The following is a 21,568-nucleotide window of genomic DNA, read 5'->3' on the forward strand; positions in this document are numbered from 1 at the left end:
GGGCATTACGCACATTTGTTTTGATTTTTGTTTTACGTTTGTCTTGGAGTGCCTGCAAATACTCTAAATGCATAGGCTGAAATAGAAAAAGACACACGAGATATACATTATTTTTAACCTACTCTTTTTTCGGCAGTTGAATAAAAATCCCTGAACTCTAGCTGGTGATGTGTGCTATACTGACACCACTATATCATCTTATAAAAAGTACATAAATCAGGACAAAGTGCTTATTCTTTACAGTAGAAAAGCATCACACATTCAAAAGAAAGTAGTTTTCACATCTGAGGAATTCTATCTAACTTTAAATTTGAGGAATACCAACTTTCTGTATTTTTTTCTGTGGAAGATTTGTAAATATGATGCAGTATATTAAGAATCACTCACACACACTTTCCACTAAATACTGAGAAATAGTAAAGCAGCAATTAGGGTTTTTGAAGTTATTTCCAAGCATGTATGTGTATAATAGAGCCTTCAAAGGTACCCTTAGTTCTTAATACTTAATGTTTGAATGAAAATAAAAAATGTTATCATGTCATGATGGCTGTGATCTCTAAAAAAATTACTGGTAAGCCTAACAGGTGGACAGCTTTACTATGCATTCTCCTACTCTGATGAGCACTGAGGCTGTCATCCTGTTTTTGACTGATCAAAGACTGCAAAAATCTACACTTTATACTTTATTTAAAATTAATAAAATGAAAAACACAGTTACAGGTAAATGATAATTCAGTACATTTAGCTGGGTAACAAAAACGTTACATATTCACAAGTACATAGATCCTTCACCGACACTGAGCAGTTCAGTCTATGTAGTCAAAGTCTTCTGGAATTCCAAAATTTTTATCAATTTTATTTTCTTCGAACCCAAATTTTCTTTTGGCCCAAGATTTTATTGCAAATATGTTATCTATAAAGAAAATGGAGAAACACTTTTGAGAATCAAAAACATAATCATAAAACATTTCAAATATATTCTACAGGCTTTTTTTAATTTTACTTCTAGAAGTATCAAAATAAGGAGATTTCTGTATTTTCAAGAGTAATGGCAATTAATTTCAGAAGAAAGAAAATATTTAATGAGTGTTTTGAATAAATGGATCTCATATTTAAAAATTCAGTGAATTAGTTGCCGCTAAAGAATAGCTGACTTAAAGAATAATCCAAAGACGGGGAGAAGTTAGTGGCGCCTCCTCCACATTTCTGCAGCAGAGGCAGGCCTCTTACCTCAGGGATCAGAGCTGCTCCGGTCCCCAAAGGAACGCATTCTGGCCAGACCCCCTCCCTCCCCCACAGAGAGTAATGGCTCCCAGTCAGGCCAGTGGGAGAGCAAAGGGGTGAGGAAGAGGGAAGGGGTTCTCCTCTCTTAAGACTAAGAAAGGAGAAGATGTGTCCTCCGTGTCCCCTGGGGGGAATTTAAACTGCATTTGCCACTGAAAAAACTGTTTTATCTACCTAAAGGGATTTACCCCAAGGAAATAAAACAGAATGTGTACAAAGATTTATGATCAAATCTTCACCCCAGTGTAACAAAAGGGAAAAATAGAAGCACTCTGAATGTCTAACCCCCTGGAAGGGTGACTACGCGCAGGCAGTGAGGGACACGAGGCAGTGCCAACGTGCTCACAGCAGCTGCACCCAGGGGATGGGAATGATGGTGAGCTTTAATTTTACACGTTCTCTTTAATGTACATTCACCATCTTCATAATGAATATTATTATAAATAGAGAAAAATAATGGTATACAGTTTTCTGGTTCAGAGTATTCCATAAAACGCTGAGCACTGTGTTAGTTGAGATGAATGAAGGGTTAAAACAGGTTCTTCTGGAGTGTTATTGGCTGAATCGCGTCACCTCCCCTGATTCGTATGTTACAGTCCTAAGCCCACTACCTCAGAATGTGACTATATTTGGAAATTGGGTCTTCAAAGAGGTGATTTAGTGAAAACGAGCCTATTAGGAAGGGTCCTAATCCAATCTGACTGGTGTCTCTGTAAGAAGAGGAAATGTGGACACCCTGAGACACAAGGGGCAGGCAGAGAGAAGACCCTGTCAGGACCCAAGGAGACGGTGACCACCTACAAGCCAAGGAGAGAGAGGCCTCAGAAGAAACCAAACCTGCTCACACCTTGATCTTGGACTTCCAGCCTCCAGAACTGTGAGAAAATTAATTTCTGTTGTTTGAGCCACCTAGTCTGAAGTATAATGCTATGATTTCTTAGGAAATTAATATATGTAGTTTGATCACTTTTTAAAACATTTAAAAAAACTTTCTAAAAGAAAGTTTAATTCCAACTATCAGATAATGATAACTAAATGTTAGGAATGAAGTTCACTGCTAAGGTGAATACTACTATATCAAATAGAATAATGTTAACAAAAAATCCTCATTTCTTTTAATTAATGTGTTACGGAATAACAGACACTAAAATAAATCCGTGTAACAGTCTAAACTAAATCTTTACTTTTCACAAGACCCTAAGCGAGAACACTAATAGCATGAGGTACTGTAGAATGACCTGTGTAGTTTTATTAGTGTCTGCACAACCTGTGCATTCTTGACAATCAGAAGCAAATACTTATAGAGAGCCCACTGCTACATAAGACAGGTATTAAGTGTGTTACAGGAATTCCAGAACATAAAGAGCCTATGCCTTCAAGCTGACACAAGAGTAGAGAGAAAAATCAATTTATTTCTAAACAATTCCAAAGTGATATGTCTGTTAGAGAGAAAACATCAAGGGTTATGTGTACAGCTTCCAGAATAGGCTCAAGAATACAGAAGGATTTCCAGGAAATAAGAGGACACATGCAACACTCTAGGAAGCCTGGAGGAATGGACTTCAAACCGGATCAGGAGAGAAGAAAACAAGGCACCAGAGCAAGGCTAGAGGCTTTGCAGGAAGAAGTTCCTGGTTTATATGAGGGCATGAAAACATTTTATTATAAATCTTCAAAGATGAAGAACAGACAAATAAAAAGCTTCTCTACACAATGCTCAATGGACCAATTCAAAAAGACTCTGATTAAATATGTCCTTGGGCCACTGGATGTCTGCCTTCAAGACAATGTTGCCCAAAATCTTGACAGTTCATCCCTGTCAATTAATTTTTCTATTATGTGGAAATGTTTGCAAATGGATAAGAAATAGGTCCTTTTTTTGTTTTTAAAGAAACAACCTGAAGTCTGGTAGAATTTGTCTTAATTTATATGACATCATACCCAAGCTATATACACACACACGCATATATATATATATATAGGAATCGGATGGGCAGTAGCACACTCATGAGTCTACGTCAGGACCACACATCTATCCCTCCTCGTTCGTTAAGATGCCTCTCACACAGTCGTAAAAACTCCACTGTCTTAGTTATTAGGCAAGGTTTTATGTAATTTGATAAATCACATTTAAAGTATTTAATGTCATAAAACATTTAGATGTGATATTTCTAGTTATACCCTGAGGTAATTTCTCATTCTATAAAACCGAAATACTGAATTACTAAAGTTAATATGCTCGATTCAGAATATATTTTAGGGAGCTTTTCTGTATAAAGAAACCAAATCTTAACTAATAATTACATAACAATCTTTAGTTTTAAGTATTATTGATGCTTCCTCTTTGTTGTTTTAAGAAGAGGCATTCTGAGGTGTAATTTGTTTTAACTACATGATTCTTGCATAACACTTTTATGTTAGAAGGAGCAAGCAAGCTGTAAACCCCCAAAAAATTTTTTTAAGTTTTTTTTTTTGAGGGGGAGGGAGGTAATTAGGTTTATTTATTGATTTATTTTTAGAGGAGGTACTGGGGATTGAACCCAGGACCTCGTGCACGCTAAGCACGTGCTCTACCACTTGAGCTACACCCTCCCTCCTCAAATGGAAAGATGGTTCTTAGCTGTTTCTGCTGTCCTAAAAATATCCTTCCTACATGATTTAAAAAGATTCAGGTTCTTTCTCAGCTAATAACACAAGGGGAAAAAAGTTGTTCACATTTTTTAAATTATAATTTTTGAAGTTTATGACCAACTGGAAAACATGAAAGGATTTTTTTGAAGAGAAAGGGAAAAGGGGAATATTTGTTTATCTGTGTCTAATGGTGTGCTCAAGGGCTTACAAACCATCTTATTTAATCCTCCCAAAATATGAGGTAGATATTATCCACACTGAACAGATGAGGAAGCAGGCTCAGAGAAGTTCAGTAAGTCACATAGCAAATAAGGAGCGCAACATGGATTCTGTTCAAAGCCAAGCTCCTCCCACCATCTACACAGGCTGCCGGTTCCTACTGTTTGCTTAGCTGCCTTGTTCATTGGGGGAAATCACTTTGTGACTCTCGTCTTTTTTTGTTTTGTTTTTTACTGGAGGAACTGGGGATTGAACCCAGGACCTCGTGCATGCTAAGCACCACTGAGCTATACTCCCACTACTTCCTCTTGTCTTATTTTTAACCTAAAAATTCACTTGTCACTTTTCTCACTCAAATTTTGTATTACTCAAACCTATACATCACTGTATTTATTATTTACTCACATTTTACAGGACACACGTTTCACTATCTTCTTTTGTTCAATGTTAAGTTTGCTGCTTTTACCCTCCTCTGTTCCTATCACTAAAGCACTACATTATGTAGGAAATAGCTTTGTAATAAATAAGATTGTAACTGTATAGGAACCAAAGGCCAGTTACATTGATTTTATCAGTCTACCTAATTATAAAACAGACAAGGAAAAATGATTCTTAAGCTTTCTGTGAAACACAGAGGCCTGGACATGGAATCAGGGAAACCTGGCTCAAATCCCTGTTCTTCCAGTGACTAATCACCTTTGACTTAAGGCAGCCACTTCAAGCTTTGTGCCTCTCTTTGTCGATGTAATCTTATCCACACTCTCCCACAGAAACACAAAGATGAGTAACACATGTGAAGGCACTAAAGACTTACCAAGTGGAAAAGTCCAATTACCACTATCTTATAATTAAATACTGGAAAAACACCAGTGTAACTTCCAGACAGGTTTTAACAGTCATAATCATGCTTGTATATAATTCTCTACAGTTATTATTTATTAACTTTCTTCTAAACTTTAAGACACATAGATAAAGCCTTATTAATTCCCATTTCTTAAAATATCCTGACATAGACCAGAGGGTATATCTATTGGTAAGTAGATTAAAGAGGCGTTGACATGAAAGCAGGTACACGGAGAAGAGCGTATCATGCAGTGGGCAAGAGCCTGGACCGTGAAATTGAATCCCTGTCCCACTGCCCAGCACCTGTGTGACTGTGGGCTCCTAGTGGCCTCAGCTTCATCTCTAAAATTAGGGATGATAATCCTATCCACCTCACAAGACTGTTGTGGGGATAAAATGAGAACACACCATGGACACACTTTACAATGCCTGGCTTACAGTCAGCCCTCAACAAATGTTGGCTTATTATAAGCAAGAAGACCAATCTTTAGGATACACTCTTAAATTTGTATCTTGTATTAATATATACGAAGGTTAAGGGATCAGCCTAAGCCATTTATCTGGGAAAAGTTACACAAAACTTAAACTGGACAAAATCATTGGTTTTAAAAAATGTCTTATAATTTACAAAATGACTCATAATAAGATTAAAAAAAAAAAACCTTGTTACTAAAGTGAGTTAATATATAAAAACTTGATTAATACATACATTTCCAAAAATGTCTTTTCTTGAACAAAACTAGGCACAATAGCTTCTGCACTTCATATCATAGTAACTGTGGAAGAGTCTGACCAGTTTACCAGTGCCCTGTGATACATACCAGTCCATCTGTTAGCAGCTTCTTTAGCCAGTATATTTGCTTGACCTGAAAAAAAAAAAAAATATATCCATGCACACACAAAATAATGTTCATCTATGTATAGATTCTTTTTAAAAAATATATAAACAAAGGTTATACATACAAAATGGCTTTGGGAAAAAAGCTCAAATAGTGATACTGTATCTCACAAACCTGCTCAGCTTCCCAGGGAAATTTTAGATAGCTGCAGTTATATTCGTCATGAAAAGAAAGTCAACGTGAACAACTTCCCTTTCCTAAATGTCCATTACTACTGCACTTGCTCCTTTAAAGACAACATATGTTTAACTGAGATGTTTCTCAAACAATTTACAACACCAAGAAAGGGTAAAATAATGTGTTTAATGATAAGCATTTTAGTTTATGTATATTTTAGACCACAATAAACCTGACAATAAAATTTTAACAGTCATACAGTAGCCCTGTAGAAGGAAATATTTATTTTAATTTAAAAATTTAATTATACATCCTGCTATTAAATGTATCTATATCATGTCTTTCAAGTTAATCTATACAGCATACAATAATGCCATGATCAACAAGGCACAAATATTATTTATCACCATAGTAGTTATTTATTTATTGAAATTTATATATCACAGAAATCACCATACTGAAGTGAAATTTCAGTAGGTTTTAGTATATTTACAAGTTTGTACAACCATTACCATTACCTAATTCCAGAACATTTTCATCACCCAAAAGGAAATCCTACACCCATTAGGAGTCAGTCCACATTCCCCCTTCCCTCAGCCCCTGAAGACCACTTACCTACTTTGCTTTTATGGATTTCCTTATTCTGGACATTTCATATAAATTAAATCATTTATGTCTGGCTTCTTTTCGCTTAGCACAAAGTTTTCAAGGTTTATCAACTGTAGCATGTATCAATACTTCATTCCTTTTTGTTGCTAAATAATATTCCATTGAATGGCTATACCACAATTCATTTAGTCACTCATCAGTTGACGGACATGGGCTGTTATTACTAATATGAACAATTTAATAATTTTTGTGTGAACATGTTTTCAATTCTTTTGGGTATATACCTAGGAGTGGAATTGCTGGTTCAAATGTTAACTGTATGTACAACATTTTGGGGAATAAATAAATTACATTCCCCTAATGATGATGTTGAGCATCTTTCCATATGCTTATTGGCCATTTATTTATTTTCCTTGGAAAAATGTCTATTCAAATCCTTTGCCTATACTTACATTTTTTAAATTGTTGAGTCATGAGAATTTTAAAAAATATATGGTTTGGATATTGGACACTTGTCATACACAGGATTTGCAACTATTTTCTCTCATTCTGTGGGTTCTTTTCACTTTCCTGACAATGTACTTTGACACACAAAGTTGTTAATTTTGATGAAGTCAAATGTATCTACTTTTTTGTTGGTTGCTCAAGCTTTTGATGTCATATCCAAGAAATTGTTGCCTAAACCAAGGATACAGAGATACACATCTGTGTTTTCTTCTGAGAGTTTTATAGTTTTAGCTCTTACATTTAGGTCTTTGATCTTCTTGAGTTAACTTTCATATATAGCATAAGGTGGGAGGTCAGATTGATTCATTTGCATGTGGATAACCAGTTGTGCCCGGCACCATTAGCTGAAAACACTATTCTGTCCTGATTGATAGTCTCAGGAGTGGGGGTAGAGTTCAGTGGTAGAGCACTTGCTTAGCATGCATGACGTCCTGGGTTCAATCCCCAGTATCTCCATTAAAAATAAATAAAAAAGAAAAAGAAAATAATAATTAAAAAAAATAAATAGGGGAGAGTAGTAGCTCAGTGGTAGAGTGTATGCTGAATACGATCGAGGCCCTTGGTTCATCCCTAGTACCTCCATTAAAGAAATAAAATAAAAAGAGTACTGATTGATGGTCTTGGCACTTTTGTTCAAAACCTTGCTTCTGGACTCTCAAGTCTATTCCATTAACCTATATGTCTGTTCTTATACCTGTACCACATTGCCTTGACTATCCTAAACTTGTAGTAAGTTTTAAAATTGGGTAATTTGAGTCTTCCTACTCTTTTTTCCCCCAAGATTCTTTTGGCTGTTATGGGTCCCTTGCAATTTCATATGAATTTTAGGATCAGCATCAGTTTCTGCCAAAAAAGCAATTAGAATTTCAATAGGTTTTACATTTAATCTATAGATCAATTTGGGGAATATTTCCACCTTAACATTAGTTAAGTCTTTCAATTTGTGAACTCAGGATACTTTTCTATTTAGATAGGTCTTTAATTTCATTCAGTGTTTTGCAGTTTTCAGTACAAATCTTGTACTTCTTTGATTAATTTTATTCCAAGTATTTATTCATTTTGATATTTTCCCTTCATTTTCAGACTGTTCATTGATAGTACATACGGTACAAGTGATTTTTGCATATGGATTGATCTTGCAATCTGCTGACCTCATTTATTAGGTCTAATATTTGTACTTTGTTGTTGTTTTGTGGATTGTTTAGGGCTATGTGTCTAAGATCAGGTCAAATGCAAATAGAGGTGGTTTTACTTTTTTCTTTTCAGTATGGATTCTTTTTCTTTCTTTCTTGCCTAACTGCCCTGCCTTGAACTTCCAGTACAATGTTGAACAGATGTGGTGACAGTGGACATCCTTAGCGAAAGCATACAGCCTTTTATCATGTTAGCTGTGTATTTTTTTCCCCAGATACTCTTTTGTTAGATTGAGAAAGTTCACTTCTATTCCTAGTTTGTTGAGTGTTTTTATAATAAAAGGGTGTTGGACTTTATCAAAAAATTTTTGTCTATTAGAGACAATCATGTGGTTTTCTCCCACCTTTGTTCTGTAAATCCATTGATTAGATTGACTGATTTTTGTCTATGTTGAAACAATGTTGTTTGCATCCCTGAGATAAGTATCATTTAATCATGGTGTATAATCCTTTTTATATACTGCTGGATTTGATCTGCTAGTATTTTGTAGCAATTTGTAGAATTCTTACATCTGCATTTATAAGCAATACTTAACTATAGTTTTCTTTTCTTATGCCATCTTTGGTTTTGGTATCCGGGTAATACTGACTTCAAAAAATGTGTTAGGAAGTGTTCTCTCCTTTCTTTTTTCATTGAAAAGTTATTTCTTTAAATGGGTAGAATTCACCAGTGTAGGCTTGGCTTTTCATTGTAAGAAGTTTTTAAATTTCTAACTCAATCTCTTAACATGTTATATATCTATTTAGATAGTTCATTTATGCCTGAGATAGTTTTGGTAGTTTGTATCTTTCTAGAAATTTATTCATTTCATATAGCTTATCAAATTTATTGACATACAACTAACTGCTCATAGTATTCCTTTATGATCATTTTTCTATCTGTTAGGTCAATAATGATCCTTCTCTTTCATTCCTGATCTTAGTAATCTGAATCTTCCTTTTTTCTTGATCAGTCTAGCTAAAGATCAATTTTTTTGATTTGCTTAAAGAACCAACTTTTGGTCATTCTAAATGAGCCAGAAAGAGAAAGAAAAACACCCTATTATATCATTCATATGTGGAATCTTAAAAACAAACAAACAAATAAATGAACTACCTATTATTTATAACTTAGATGATTGATTTCTTGAATATGCATAAGCACATTTGACTGTCCTTTATGACTGGATTACTGCATTCTGTTGATTCTTATTTTATGATTGGCTTTATTCCTTTGATAACTATGTAAGTTTAAAAAGCTAAAGGTCTAAACTGTTCTTAGAAACAATGATCAGTACATATATGCAAACTAAAAAAATGTGCAGTATATTGTATATATGTATTTACATGTAATATATTGTATATGTGCAGTCAAATTATAACAATTCTACTTAATAAAACTGAAAACTGGAAAAAAAAAAAGAACCAACTTTTGGTTTCATTGATTTTCTCCTGTTTCTTCTCTTATTTCTGTTCTAGTCATTTTAGTTTCTTCCTAATACATGCCTTGGGTTTAGTTTGCTCTTCTCTTTCTAGTTTCTTAAGATGGAAGGCTAGGTTATTTATTTGAGAGCTTTCTCTATTTTTTTAACACAGGCATTAAAATGTTAATAAATTTCTCATTGAACAATGCCTTCATGCATCCAGTAAGTTTTCATACGTTTTAATCTTCACTATTTCACAGTATTTCCTAATTTCCATTATGATTTTCTTTGAGCCATCCTTTTTCAGGAGTGTTGATTAATTTCAACATATTTGTGGATTTCCCAAATTTCCTCCTGTTATTTACCTTATAATATTCCACTGTCATCAGAAAATATACTTTGTATTATCAATCCATTTAAATTTACTGAGACTTGCTTACACTTAACATATGGTCTATTCTTGAATATTTCATGTGCACTTGAGAAGAATGTGTCTTCTGCTATTGTTGAGTGAAGTGTTCTATAGATGTGTGTTAGATTCAGTTGGTTTATAGCAGTAAGTGCTCTAATTCCTTGCTTATGTTCCATCTCATTGCTCCACTGTTTATTCAAAACGGATTACTGAAATTTTAAACAATTATTGTTGAACTGTCTATCCCTTCAGTTCTTTTGGTTTTTATTGTACATATTTTGGTTCTCTATTGTTAAGTGTATATATGTTTATAATTGTCATATCTTCCTGAAGAGTTGACCTCTAACACTATATTTATAAACTGTACTTTGTCTATAGTAACAATTTTTCTCTTAGTCTATTTTCTTTAGTACTGGTCTAGTCACTCTAGCTCACCTTTGGTTATTGTTTTCATGAAATATCTTTTTCCAGCCTTTACTTTCACTATATTTGTGTCTTTGAGTCAAATGTGAGTCTTCTGTAAAGTATGTAGTTAGCTTATGTATTTTTAATCTATTCTGTCAATCCCTGCCTACTAATTGGACTTTAACCCATTTACATTTAATGTAATTACTGATAAAGTAGGATTTACATCTGCCATTTGCTATATGTTTTCTATATGTCATATGCATTTTTGCTTCTTAATTCCTCCACAATTGCTTTATTTTATGTTAAATGAATATTTTTAGCATATCATTTTAATTCTCTAATTTCTTTTACCAAATATTTTTGGGTAATTTTCTAGTGGTTGCCCTGGGGACTACTACTAACATCTTATTTTGTAACAATCTAACTAGAATACCAAATTAATTTCAAGAGTATGCAAAAATTTTCCTCCTACATAGCTCCATTCTCCTCCTCAGTTTTATACTGTTATTGTCACAAATTATACTATATACATTGTGTGCCCAACATGTTTATCATTATTGCTTTACGTAGCTGTATTTCAAACCAGATAAGAGAACACAAGATAGGAACAAAAATGCACATGCACTGTGCTTTAGATTTCCTTATGTGAATCTAGTTTGCTTTGTTTCTTCACGTTGATCAAGTTGCTGCCTAGTGTCCTTTCACTTCAATGAGAAGAACTTCCTTTTTTCTTTTTAAAGGTAGGTCTACTAGTGACAAACCCTTTCAGTTATTTATCTGGGAATATCTTACTTTGTCCTTCAGTTTTTAAGGAAAGTATTTCTAGATACAGAATTCTTGGTTGACAGTTTTTTTCTTTCAGCACTTTGAATATGTCATTCCAATGTTTCTGGCCTCTACAGGCTTATAATAAAAATCAAGTTGTTAATCTGACTGAAGATCCCTTCTATATGATGAGTTGTTTCTTGCTGCTTTCAATATTCTGTTTATCTTTTGACAGTTTGATTATGATGTGTCTCTGTGTAGATCTCTTTGAGGCTGTCCTAAATGGAATTTGTTAAGCTTTTTGAATGTGTAAAGTTTTTCATCAAATTTGGGATGTTTTCAGCCCTTATTCTTTTGCCCTCTTCCTCTCTCCTCAACTTCTGTGATTTCCATTATGAGTATGTGACACTGTTTATGCCATACCATAGGTCTCTGAGACACTGTGAATGTTTCTTCACTCTTTTTGATTTCTGTTCCTCAGGCTGGATTATCTCAATTGAACTATCCTTGAGTTACTGATTCTTTCTCTTGCCTGCTCAAACTGCTGTTAATCTCTCCAGTGAATTTTTCCCTTCAGCTATCATAGTTTTCAGAATTTCTATTTGGTTCCTTCTTAATAATTTCTATCTCTTTATTAATATTCTCTATTAGGTGAGATATCATTCTCAGAGTTTCCTTTAGTTTCTTAGACATGTTTTTCCTTAGCACTTTCAACATATTTAAAATAGCTGATTTAAAGTCTTTGTCTAGCAAGTCCAAAATCATGCATGAGCCACATTTTCTTGTCTCTTTGTATGTCTTGTAATTGTTTTTTATTGAAAACTGATCATTTAAAATAATATAATGTTGCAATTCTGGAAATCAGATTCTTCCCAGGGTTAGTGTTGTTGCTACTTGTTGTAGTTATTGTTTATTTAATGATTTACTGAACCAATTCTGCAGAGTCTATATTTATTATGTGTGGCTACTGAAGTCTGTAGTCAGTTTGCTTACTCGTCAGCTAATAATTGAACAGCACCTTAAACACCTGGATTAAATCTCCAAGTCTTTGGTGAGAGATTGTGTGTGTGTGTTTCTGTGTGTGCTAAGGCAGGTTTCAACAATACCCAGCTAGTCAATTTACAACTCTGCTCTAGCCTTCACTTCCTTCTTGCACAGATTGTCAAGGTCAGCTAGTGGTAGGAGATTAGGACCTTCTCAGGTCTTTCCTGAGAATGTACACAGCACTATGCATGTAAGTGGCATTCTAGATTTCCAGGAATATGTTTCTTTTCAAGGCACCAATGAACATCTCCTTTGGTCTCTCCCTTTAAGCTTTTTAGTTAGTCTACTCTTTTCCTTAACTGTTATTCATCACCTAAGACAGTTGTGAAGTTAAAGTCTTGCCTGTAATTGTTTTAGACAAACGGCCCCCAGGAAGAGGCTGTTAGTGATGAGCATACTACAAGCCAGGTCAAAAGAAGACAATTCTTTCTATTAGTGGCTTTTAGGGAACCACCAAAGATGCCAAATAACGACAATTCTTTGGGAATGAGGGACTAAAAGAGCTCCAGTTCTATCCTACTCCCTCTGATACCAAGAATGCAGGGCTGACTGTTGAGGGGGAGGGTAGGCGATAAAACTAGAGCAAATTAAACAACACAAAGCTCACTCTTCTTGCAGAGGTCCAGTCATTTTTCTTGAATGGGCAAATCTTTGGTTAGTTTCTAGAATTCTGGAAAAGTTGTAACAATTTTTGCTAGTTTTCATGGAAGGGTAAATTTCCAAAGGTCCTTACTCCATCATTTTCACTGTCATCTGGGCATTTATTTCGAAGAAAATTTCTTAAGTGCTTGTAAGACTTACTTTCCAAATCCTTTAATGTGAGAATTCAGGTTGTACTACAACTTATTTTCTCACTTAAGTAATGATCAGAGTAGCTAAATAAAAATTTATTTTTTTAATAAATTATTTCTTTTACTTCTCATTTCTTGGATATTTGCAACTAATCTTGCTAATACTTGTTTAATGATATCAGTAATTCAACTGGCATGAAATATAAATATTTCCTGCAAGAATTATTGAGAAATGAGAGATAATACATAATCATGTCTACAGGAACATAAGGGCTATAGCTATTATCAGCAGAAAAAAGTTTCAAAATAAGTCATGACAGACTTAGAGATAAGCCTGATTGCTATAATACAAAGTGTTACAGCCACATTATTAAGAACCAAATCCTATTAAAATCAATTTGTGAAACTCATAATCCTTTAATCCAGTATAATCTGTTCTGCAATAACATGATAGCCAAATCCTATGAAACCCTTCATTACCAAAAAGTACATTTTAAAAACAATAATCTCATTGGGAAAAGGGATTTAGGGTAAGTCAAGGTAAAGCTTAAAAAAGTTCTCTAGATTTAGTGATACAGAGATCACTGCCATTTACTACTTACATATTTAAATTTCTTGAATCTGTGGGTTTAATCAAATTAAAAAAAAATTTACACCTTTATTTCTTCTGATATTTATTTCTTCAGATATTTTTCTGGTCTGAAACACCCCCTGCCCTGGCCCCACCCTCAAAATACACCCCTTTTGGGACTGTAATTACACATACATTAGGTCACTTGAAGTTGTCCTATAACTCACAGAGGCTATTTTCATTAAATTATTTTTCCCTGAGTTTCATTTTGAGTAGTTTCTATTGCTATGTCTTCAAATACACTAATCTTTTCTGCAGAAGCTCAATCTGCTGTTAACCCAATCCAGTGTATTTTTCTTTCCAGACACCATAGTGTTCATCTCCAGAAGTTTGACTTGGGTCTTTTTTATATCTTCAATGTTTCTACTTAACGTTTTGAACATATAAAGTACATTTATAGTAACTGTTAATGTTATAGTCTTCTAATCCTACTATCTGTGTTAATTCTGGGTCAGTTTTCATTGAAGGTTTGATTATTCTCCTCATTAAGGATAATGTTTTCCCTACTTCTTTGCATACTTGGTGATCTTTCATTGTATGCCAGACATGAATATTTTCTTGCTGGGTGCTGGATATTTTTGTACTCCTACAAAAATTATTGAGCTCTGTTAGGAATGAATTTAGGTTATTGTACAATACTTTGATCCTTTCAAGACTTGTTCTTATGGCTTGTTAGATGGGTTGAGAGCAAAGCTCAGTTGAGGGCTAACTACTCCCTTCTACTGAGGCAAGATCTTCTTGAGTACTCTACCCAATGCCTTATGGATTATAAATTTTGCTAGTCTGGCTGGTGAAAGCAGACACTACTCCTGCTCCTGTGTGAGTGCCTGGCACTGTTCCTTCAATCCTTTGAGATTGTTCTTTCTTCAGCTTTGGGTATATTTCTCATATGCATGCATCAACTACTTGAGAGGAACCCTCTCTAGATATCCAGGGTTCTCTTTGTGTTACTCTTTCCCCTCTAGAATGCTGTTGGTCTCCCTAATCTCAGTTGCATCTCCTCGACTCAGGGAGTCTGCAGGGCTCTGCCTAGGTTCTCCTTCTTTGTGCTGCAGCCAGGAAACTCAACAGAGTAACCTGGGACAATGTAAGGCTTACTTTGTCTGTTTCCTTTCTCTAGGAATCACTTTCCTTTGTGGTCTGATATCAAGTATCTTGAAAACTGTCATTTCATATATTGTTTGTTTTTATGTGGGGGGATAAATTCAGTACATTATTACTCTATTTTGGCCGAAAGTAAAAGCTCCACATATAAAGTTTCACTTGTTAGCTGTTTGAATTTTAAAAGCCAAGAAATTAAACATTTCTCTATAAAAATATGAACTGAAGTTAGCTTAAAAATTCTTTCTACAGGTATACAGGCTTTGACAGTTTTTTTTCTTTTCACTGTAGTTTGGTAACATTCCACAGAAAAAGATATGGTGCTACCTTCACATCTAAAATATATTTATGGCCCAACTGGCTTGGTCGGTAGAACATGAGACTCTTAAAATTTATTTATGGAATAATGTAATTATCCTACACATCTAATGTCTATTAAATATGCTGTAATTTTCTATAATTAATGTATTCTATAAAAGATTTTTTAATGAAATAAAAAAATAATAGCACAAAACTAGGAAGGAAGGACTCTTACCCTTTCATTTCCCATTAAGATCAGAAACATACAATGTGAAAATGTAAAGAATTAATATATTTGTAATAGATTCATAATTGCAAATTCTATATAACCCAAATACAGATCCATTCTTATGTGGCTGCATAAATAAATACTAAAAGATAATTTAGGTTTGATGTTGATGAAGAAAGATAGTCTCTTCACTGAAAATCAGAAAACTTCTCATTCACTTAGACCTCATACCCCGCATAATACTCATTCACATTGGCATGTTTTCCTTGGGTTGAGAAATAAATTACCAATTTTTAAATTCAAGGGTTAAGATGGAGAGAATTCAGGCAACCAGTATAAAATTATAGTTGCAACTTCCATCTCAACTATGTTATTCTACTCTCCAGAAAACCCATCATCTTTAATATACCCTGAAACCACTTTCTTCAAGTTTGATTACCTTTCTAACAGGTGATGCACTTGCCAAGATTGCTGCTTGATTCAGAGGTACAAGAAATGGCAACACTGGAAATTATGTGCCTGAAACAAGTTTTCCCACTTCATGAGTCAGTCTGGCCTAATTCTCTGTCTTGATTTTCAGCAACTCAAGATGCTCCACTGGCTTACGATCACCATCAGCATAGGTCAGAATAGTTTTCTAAGCCTAAATAAGAGTTTTAGTCGTTCCTGAGTGGACAGATGTAATCAAAATCATGAAAAGGACTGTAAAAATGGGAGGTCACAGTTGAGGTGATATCAGTCAGGGTCATCTGCCCAAGGAAAGAGCTGTGACAACCCAATGAGGACTACAGGGTGAAAAAGCAGAAGCCTTGACTAGGTATGGCTAAGACCTATGGGTCCCTGGATAGAAAAAAGAATGAGATGGGGAAGCAAGAGTTGGTACTTCAAGGAGAAAGTCCAAGAATTGCACAAAACTAAAATCAGGAAGGAACGTAGAACCAAGTAAAAGTAATAAATGAAAGATCATATTTGGTTAATGTGAAAACGTAATTTTCATGAGGAACTGCTACAGGGCACAGCCATGCTGATCCTGAAAATAAATCATCTGAAGGTATTAAATCTGGGTAAGAAAATTGTTCTTAAAACAGTCTTTCATGAGAATCTGCTCTAGATAAGACACATAACATCCGATGTCCTCTTTAACACACAGTACGTGTTTCCTTTTGAAGGTAAATCATGAGCAGGCCTAGCTTCCTAGTAGTGAATTCATACCTTGTGTCCTGTTGCTTTGATGTGCTTGTATTCACTAAGGGTCATTTGACACTAGTTAAAACTTTAAAATAGATTAAAGTGGTTAATTCTGTAGCAGACTTGGTTAGCACTTTCTTCTGCAAGAAAATAATAAATGAAAAGAATCTGCAGGCAGCACAAAAGAGTTAACATGTCTCCCAAATACTTAATTCACAGAAACTGGCTCAGGGGGTTCTGTCTCCATTTTGCTTTGAAAATTGCCCTGGGCAATCAGCTGAACTAGGACTGATACATATTATCTCAGCTGTGCACCGCATGGACTTGAACGGTGACTCCTGCAGTCGTGCAGAGCAGGACCTGTCTCTAAAACTAAGTTTAACTGTAGATAACACTAACTGAACTGCTTAAAATCTTTTTAATTGTGAAGAATACCATGTGATTCTCAACTTAATTTAAAAATACCAAATATTTTCAATTTCTCTCAAAGCCTTCAATCACATACTGTCATTTTTTTCTAAAAGTTTCACTGGGTAAAATTTCCTAAATGAAAAGAGAAGCTAAGATAGAAAAATATAAAAAGGTTATGCATATTTCCCTAAGCAATTAAATGTAGTATTTTTATAACACACTGTATCATTTCTTCAAATATTCAAAATTCCATATTTACATGAATATATAAAAATTATTAAAAATGAAGCTCTGGGGACTCTGGTTTAAAAGTAAGGAAGAATATCATTGGAGTGTTCACAAGGCAAGTCAATGCACAGACTAATTTTCTGCAACTTGTAAACTCATCCTTTTTGATATCACTTTTCTTGGAAGATAATGGTGAGTTTCTTTCTAGAATCAAGACAACAGCTTAGTTCCCTCTCTGACTCCTCAGTTTCCTAAGCTTATATTTTATGACTTTATCCTTCTACCTCACTGACCTTCCTTGTTCTTGAAATGCTCATAATTTCAAAGTTGTTACTGTTCAATGCTTTAACATTAAGATCCCTTAATGGAAATATTAATGAAATATTAACACTATTAAGGGCTTTATTTTCTCACATACATGGAGAATGGTTACCAGGGAACTAGAAGTATAAAGTGTCTTTCATTAGCAAAGTTAAAAACCCTCAAAGTGTAATACAAACTTACGTATTTCTTCCACAACTTGCGGGTCACATTCTCTGTATTTTTCTACTTCTGCTTTTAGCTGTTCCCTTTGGTCTCGAAGTGAAGAAAGTTCTTTTGTTAGCATGGTTCGCTCTTCCTGCATTCAAATAATATTATGTATAATTAAGATAAACAAAATGCCATATGTTATAAAGTTACATGTTTTATAAACATTTTCATTTTATTTCTCATAACTGATATGCATTAGGCTTTTGACAAAATTATATACATACATATATTCACAGTGCAAGAACAAACTCAATTCTCATTTTTCTCTGCAATCTCAAGCACCTTATATATATGTTGACTAACTGGAAATTATTATGTAGAATGGAATGCTCGTAAATAGATAAGAGGTTACTGATTATGCATGAACTCAAAGATGATTGTCATCAAGTTAGGAAAAAAAAATACTGCTCCTTAGGTAGTTTCACAAGACTGCATCCATTATTATATAAGTAATATTTTATGGCAACATCAATCATTGTAAAATTTTCCTTAAAAGTCATCTAGATAATTTTCCAACCTTCAAAGATGATTAACCCTCAAAAATATTTTAAAATACCAGAAATAAGAGTTGTAGCTTTGTGACCTCCTTATCACGTTCCTTTAAAGGTAAACCAGAATAAAGATTTTAAACACAAAATGATCCAATAAACACCATTTGAAATTTCTAGCCTTAGTTCTAACAGGTAGAAGTCATAGTGCTATCAGTATTCAGTTCATATGTGTGAAACGTAAGCCCAAATAAAAATCAACTAACGGAAAAGTTATGGTACAGAATTATAGGGTAAGTCTGGGGCAAAACCAAACAGAGTTCAAGCTGCCTGATCGGACTTGTTTAAGGTTCCTTGCTAGCTTACATTTCTGTACTTGTATTTTCCTACTTTTGCCTTTCTCTGTTCTCTTTAGTTCCAAAGCGAAGAAAGCTCCTTTTGTTGGCATTTATACAAGAGAATGCATGCACACAGCTCTGAGGTAGCCGAGTCCAACAGAATTCTGCAGTGACAGAAATGTTCTGGATCTGTGTTCTCAAAGGCAGGAAACATCAACTACATGGGGCTACTGAGTACATGTACTGTGACTTTTGTTACCGAGAAACTGAATTTAATTGTATTTAATTTTAATTTAAATGAAATAGATAAATATGATTACAGTATACCACATTAGCAAAGCACAGAAGAAATTAAAAAATAACTACAATATAAGATGGTCATTATTTGCTATCAACACTGAAATTATACACATTCTACAATGACAAATGAGTGGAGAGAAGCTAATGGAGACAGGAGCAGCAGAGGGGTGGCCATCCGTGTGAATGCAATGACAGCTCTCCAGATACCCTGAGTTGGGAGCCATCTCAGACTGTTACCAGCAACAAGATCTTTGCCAAATTACTTAACCTCTTTGTGCTTTCAGTTCCTCAAATGTAGAAATGAAGACAGTAATAGGAGCTACCTCCTTGGACTGTTGGCAGGATTCAATAAATATAGAAAATGTGTTTGGAACAGTCCTGCCTTGCTCGTTTAGTAAGCAGAATATGTAAGCTAGCTGTTTCTTCTCCTTCATTACCATCGTCAGCAGTATCACCACCATGAATAATATCTAGCAGATGGAAAAATCTTTTAGATATTTCTGAAAACTCCTGACTAGTGAACTCAGGATGAACACAAGAGTTTGTCTCTCTCAGGAGCTTTTCTGAACTACTCTACCCTTCTGATGGCTACAGGCACCAACTAAGTGTGCCAGTGTCTTTTTGTCCTCATTCCAGTGGTTACAGTGGATGGGGTAACCTTCAGTAGACTGGCTAACTAACTACTTTTGGGCATGAATATGTCACCATTAGTTGAAGGTGCTTCTACAAGTTATTGCCAAATAAAGAAGTGGTAATTGCTGTCCACAGAAGAAACATCATAGTTTAAGGTTATGCCCAGAACTTACCTTCCCTTAAATCCTCTTCAGCAATCACCATTCTCTAGTTCCTATCTGTGAGCGTGCTGACCATTCACGCAGACTGCATGTAAAACAACTTTGAAAAGCATAAAGCCATGTAAACCTGTGATGTATTCTTTTCTACAATGTGACAAGTTTTTGAGTCTCTTTCACTATCAAGTGGTACAAGCAGAGGCTGAGTTGAAATGCTTAGTGGTTCATGTTGATCTTCAACATTTTTTTCAAGTCATAAATCCATACTTTAGATAATGATGAAACTAGAAAGTAAAGTGATTTTTTAAAAACCCCTAATGTAATACTTCAGAGAACATTTGCACTTTTTAAAATAAAATAGGTCAATATTCATTTAAATAATTTAGAAACATTACGAGGACACAAGGATACTATAATGATAGTTTTCAATTTGTTCTGAGCCAAGACTTTAAAATAAAAGACTCTTAAAATTTTACATAAACATTTATATAGGGCTGACTTTGTGCCAGGCTCTCTTCTAAGTCCTTTCCAAATATTAGCTAGTTCAATCCACACAGTAACTCAGTGATGTAGATTTTATTATTCCCCACTTTACAATGGAGAAAACTGAGAAGAGAGAGTTTAGGAGACGTTCAAACCTAGGCAGCCTGGCTCCAGGGTTAATGCTTCTTTGCTATACTGCCCAGACAACACAACACAGCAACAATGACAAATCTAGATTCACCACTAGTGAACTACCAGGTGAGATGTTGACATACTTTGCTGAGCTTCACTTCTCCTCTGGGAGAAGCAGCATCCTCCCCACAGGAAGCTCTATGCTTTTACTCTTCTATTTAGAATCGACATGATTAAAGAACCTACAGGATACAAACTTACCGTTTCATGTCGGCCAATTTTAGCTTTCTCAATGCTTTTCTGTAGGTTTGCATGCTTTTGGTTTCCCTCAGATAACTAGAGAATTAAAACAAATAAAATGTCTTGCTAAGATAAATTTGCTTAACATAAAGTTTACGAGTCAAGAAGACAGAATGAGATTCGTCTTCAGCCCAAGTCCGTGTAACAAAAAAGTCAAAGACTACATTGGGAACTAATTTCTCTAAATTGGAGAAAACCAACTACCATAAATCATTAGGGCAGACTGAAAAAAAAAAAGTTTAATATCACTTCACATGAGTCAGAATGGCCATCATTCAAAAGTCCATGAACGATAAATGCTGGAGAGGGTGTGGAGAAAAGGGAACCCTCCTACACTGCTGATGGGAATGTAGCTTGGTGCAGCCATTATGGAAAATAATATGGAGATTCCTCAAAAGACAAAAACCAGATTTACCATATGATCCAGCAATCCCACTCCTGGACATACATCTGGAGAGAACTCTACTTCAAAAAGATACACGCACCCCAATATTCACAGCAGCACTATATACAATAGCCAAGACATGGAAGTGGCCCAAATGTCCATCGACAGATGACTGGATAAAGAAGTTGTGGTATATTTATAGAATGGAATACTACTCAGCCATAAAAAATAAAATAATGCCATTTGCAGCAACATGGATGGAACTAGAGATCATCATTCTAAGTGGAGCCAGAAAGAGAAAGAAAAATACCATATGATATCAATCATATGTGGAATCTAAAAAAAAAAGAAAGAAAAAAAAGGACACTATGAACTCACTGACTTGCAGACATGGTAAACAATCTTATGGTTACAAGGGAAAGGGGGTGGGAAGGGATAAATTTGGGAGTTTGAGGTTTGCAAATATTAGCTACTATATATAAAAATAGATTTTAAAAAAGTTTCTTTTGTACAGCACAGGGAACTATATTCAGTATCTTGTAATAATCTTTAATGAGAAAGAATATATATTATATGCATGACTGGGACATTGTGCTGTACACCAGAA

The 21,568-nt window shown here is 34.7% G+C and overlaps 1 protein-coding gene across 2 annotated transcripts in view; it reads right to left on the minus strand.

Moving 5' to 3' along the window:
- Positions 1-670: 670 nt before the first annotated feature.
- The window catches only part of MND1 (meiotic nuclear divisions 1), a 60,043-nt gene continuing 39,145 nt past the window's right edge, over positions 671-21,568 (minus strand). For both annotated transcript variants that reach the window (XM_074377149.1, XM_010968519.3), the window contains exons 5-8: positions 20,538-20,612; positions 17,718-17,832; positions 5,799-5,843; positions 671-913 (exon numbers count right to left, since the gene is read on the minus strand). In XM_074377149.1, the coding sequence (XP_074233250.1) occupies positions 807-913; positions 5,799-5,843; positions 17,718-17,832; positions 20,538-20,612 (342 nt within the window). In that variant the 3' untranslated portion in view covers positions 671-806. The remainder of the gene's footprint in view (positions 914-5,798; positions 5,844-17,717; positions 17,833-20,537; positions 20,613-21,568) is intronic.

Source organism: Camelus bactrianus, chromosome 2, assembly GCF_048773025.1.
Source record: "Camelus bactrianus isolate YW-2024 breed Bactrian camel chromosome 2, ASM4877302v1, whole genome shotgun sequence".
Taxonomy (NCBI): Eukaryota; Metazoa; Chordata; class Mammalia; order Artiodactyla; family Camelidae; genus Camelus; species Camelus bactrianus.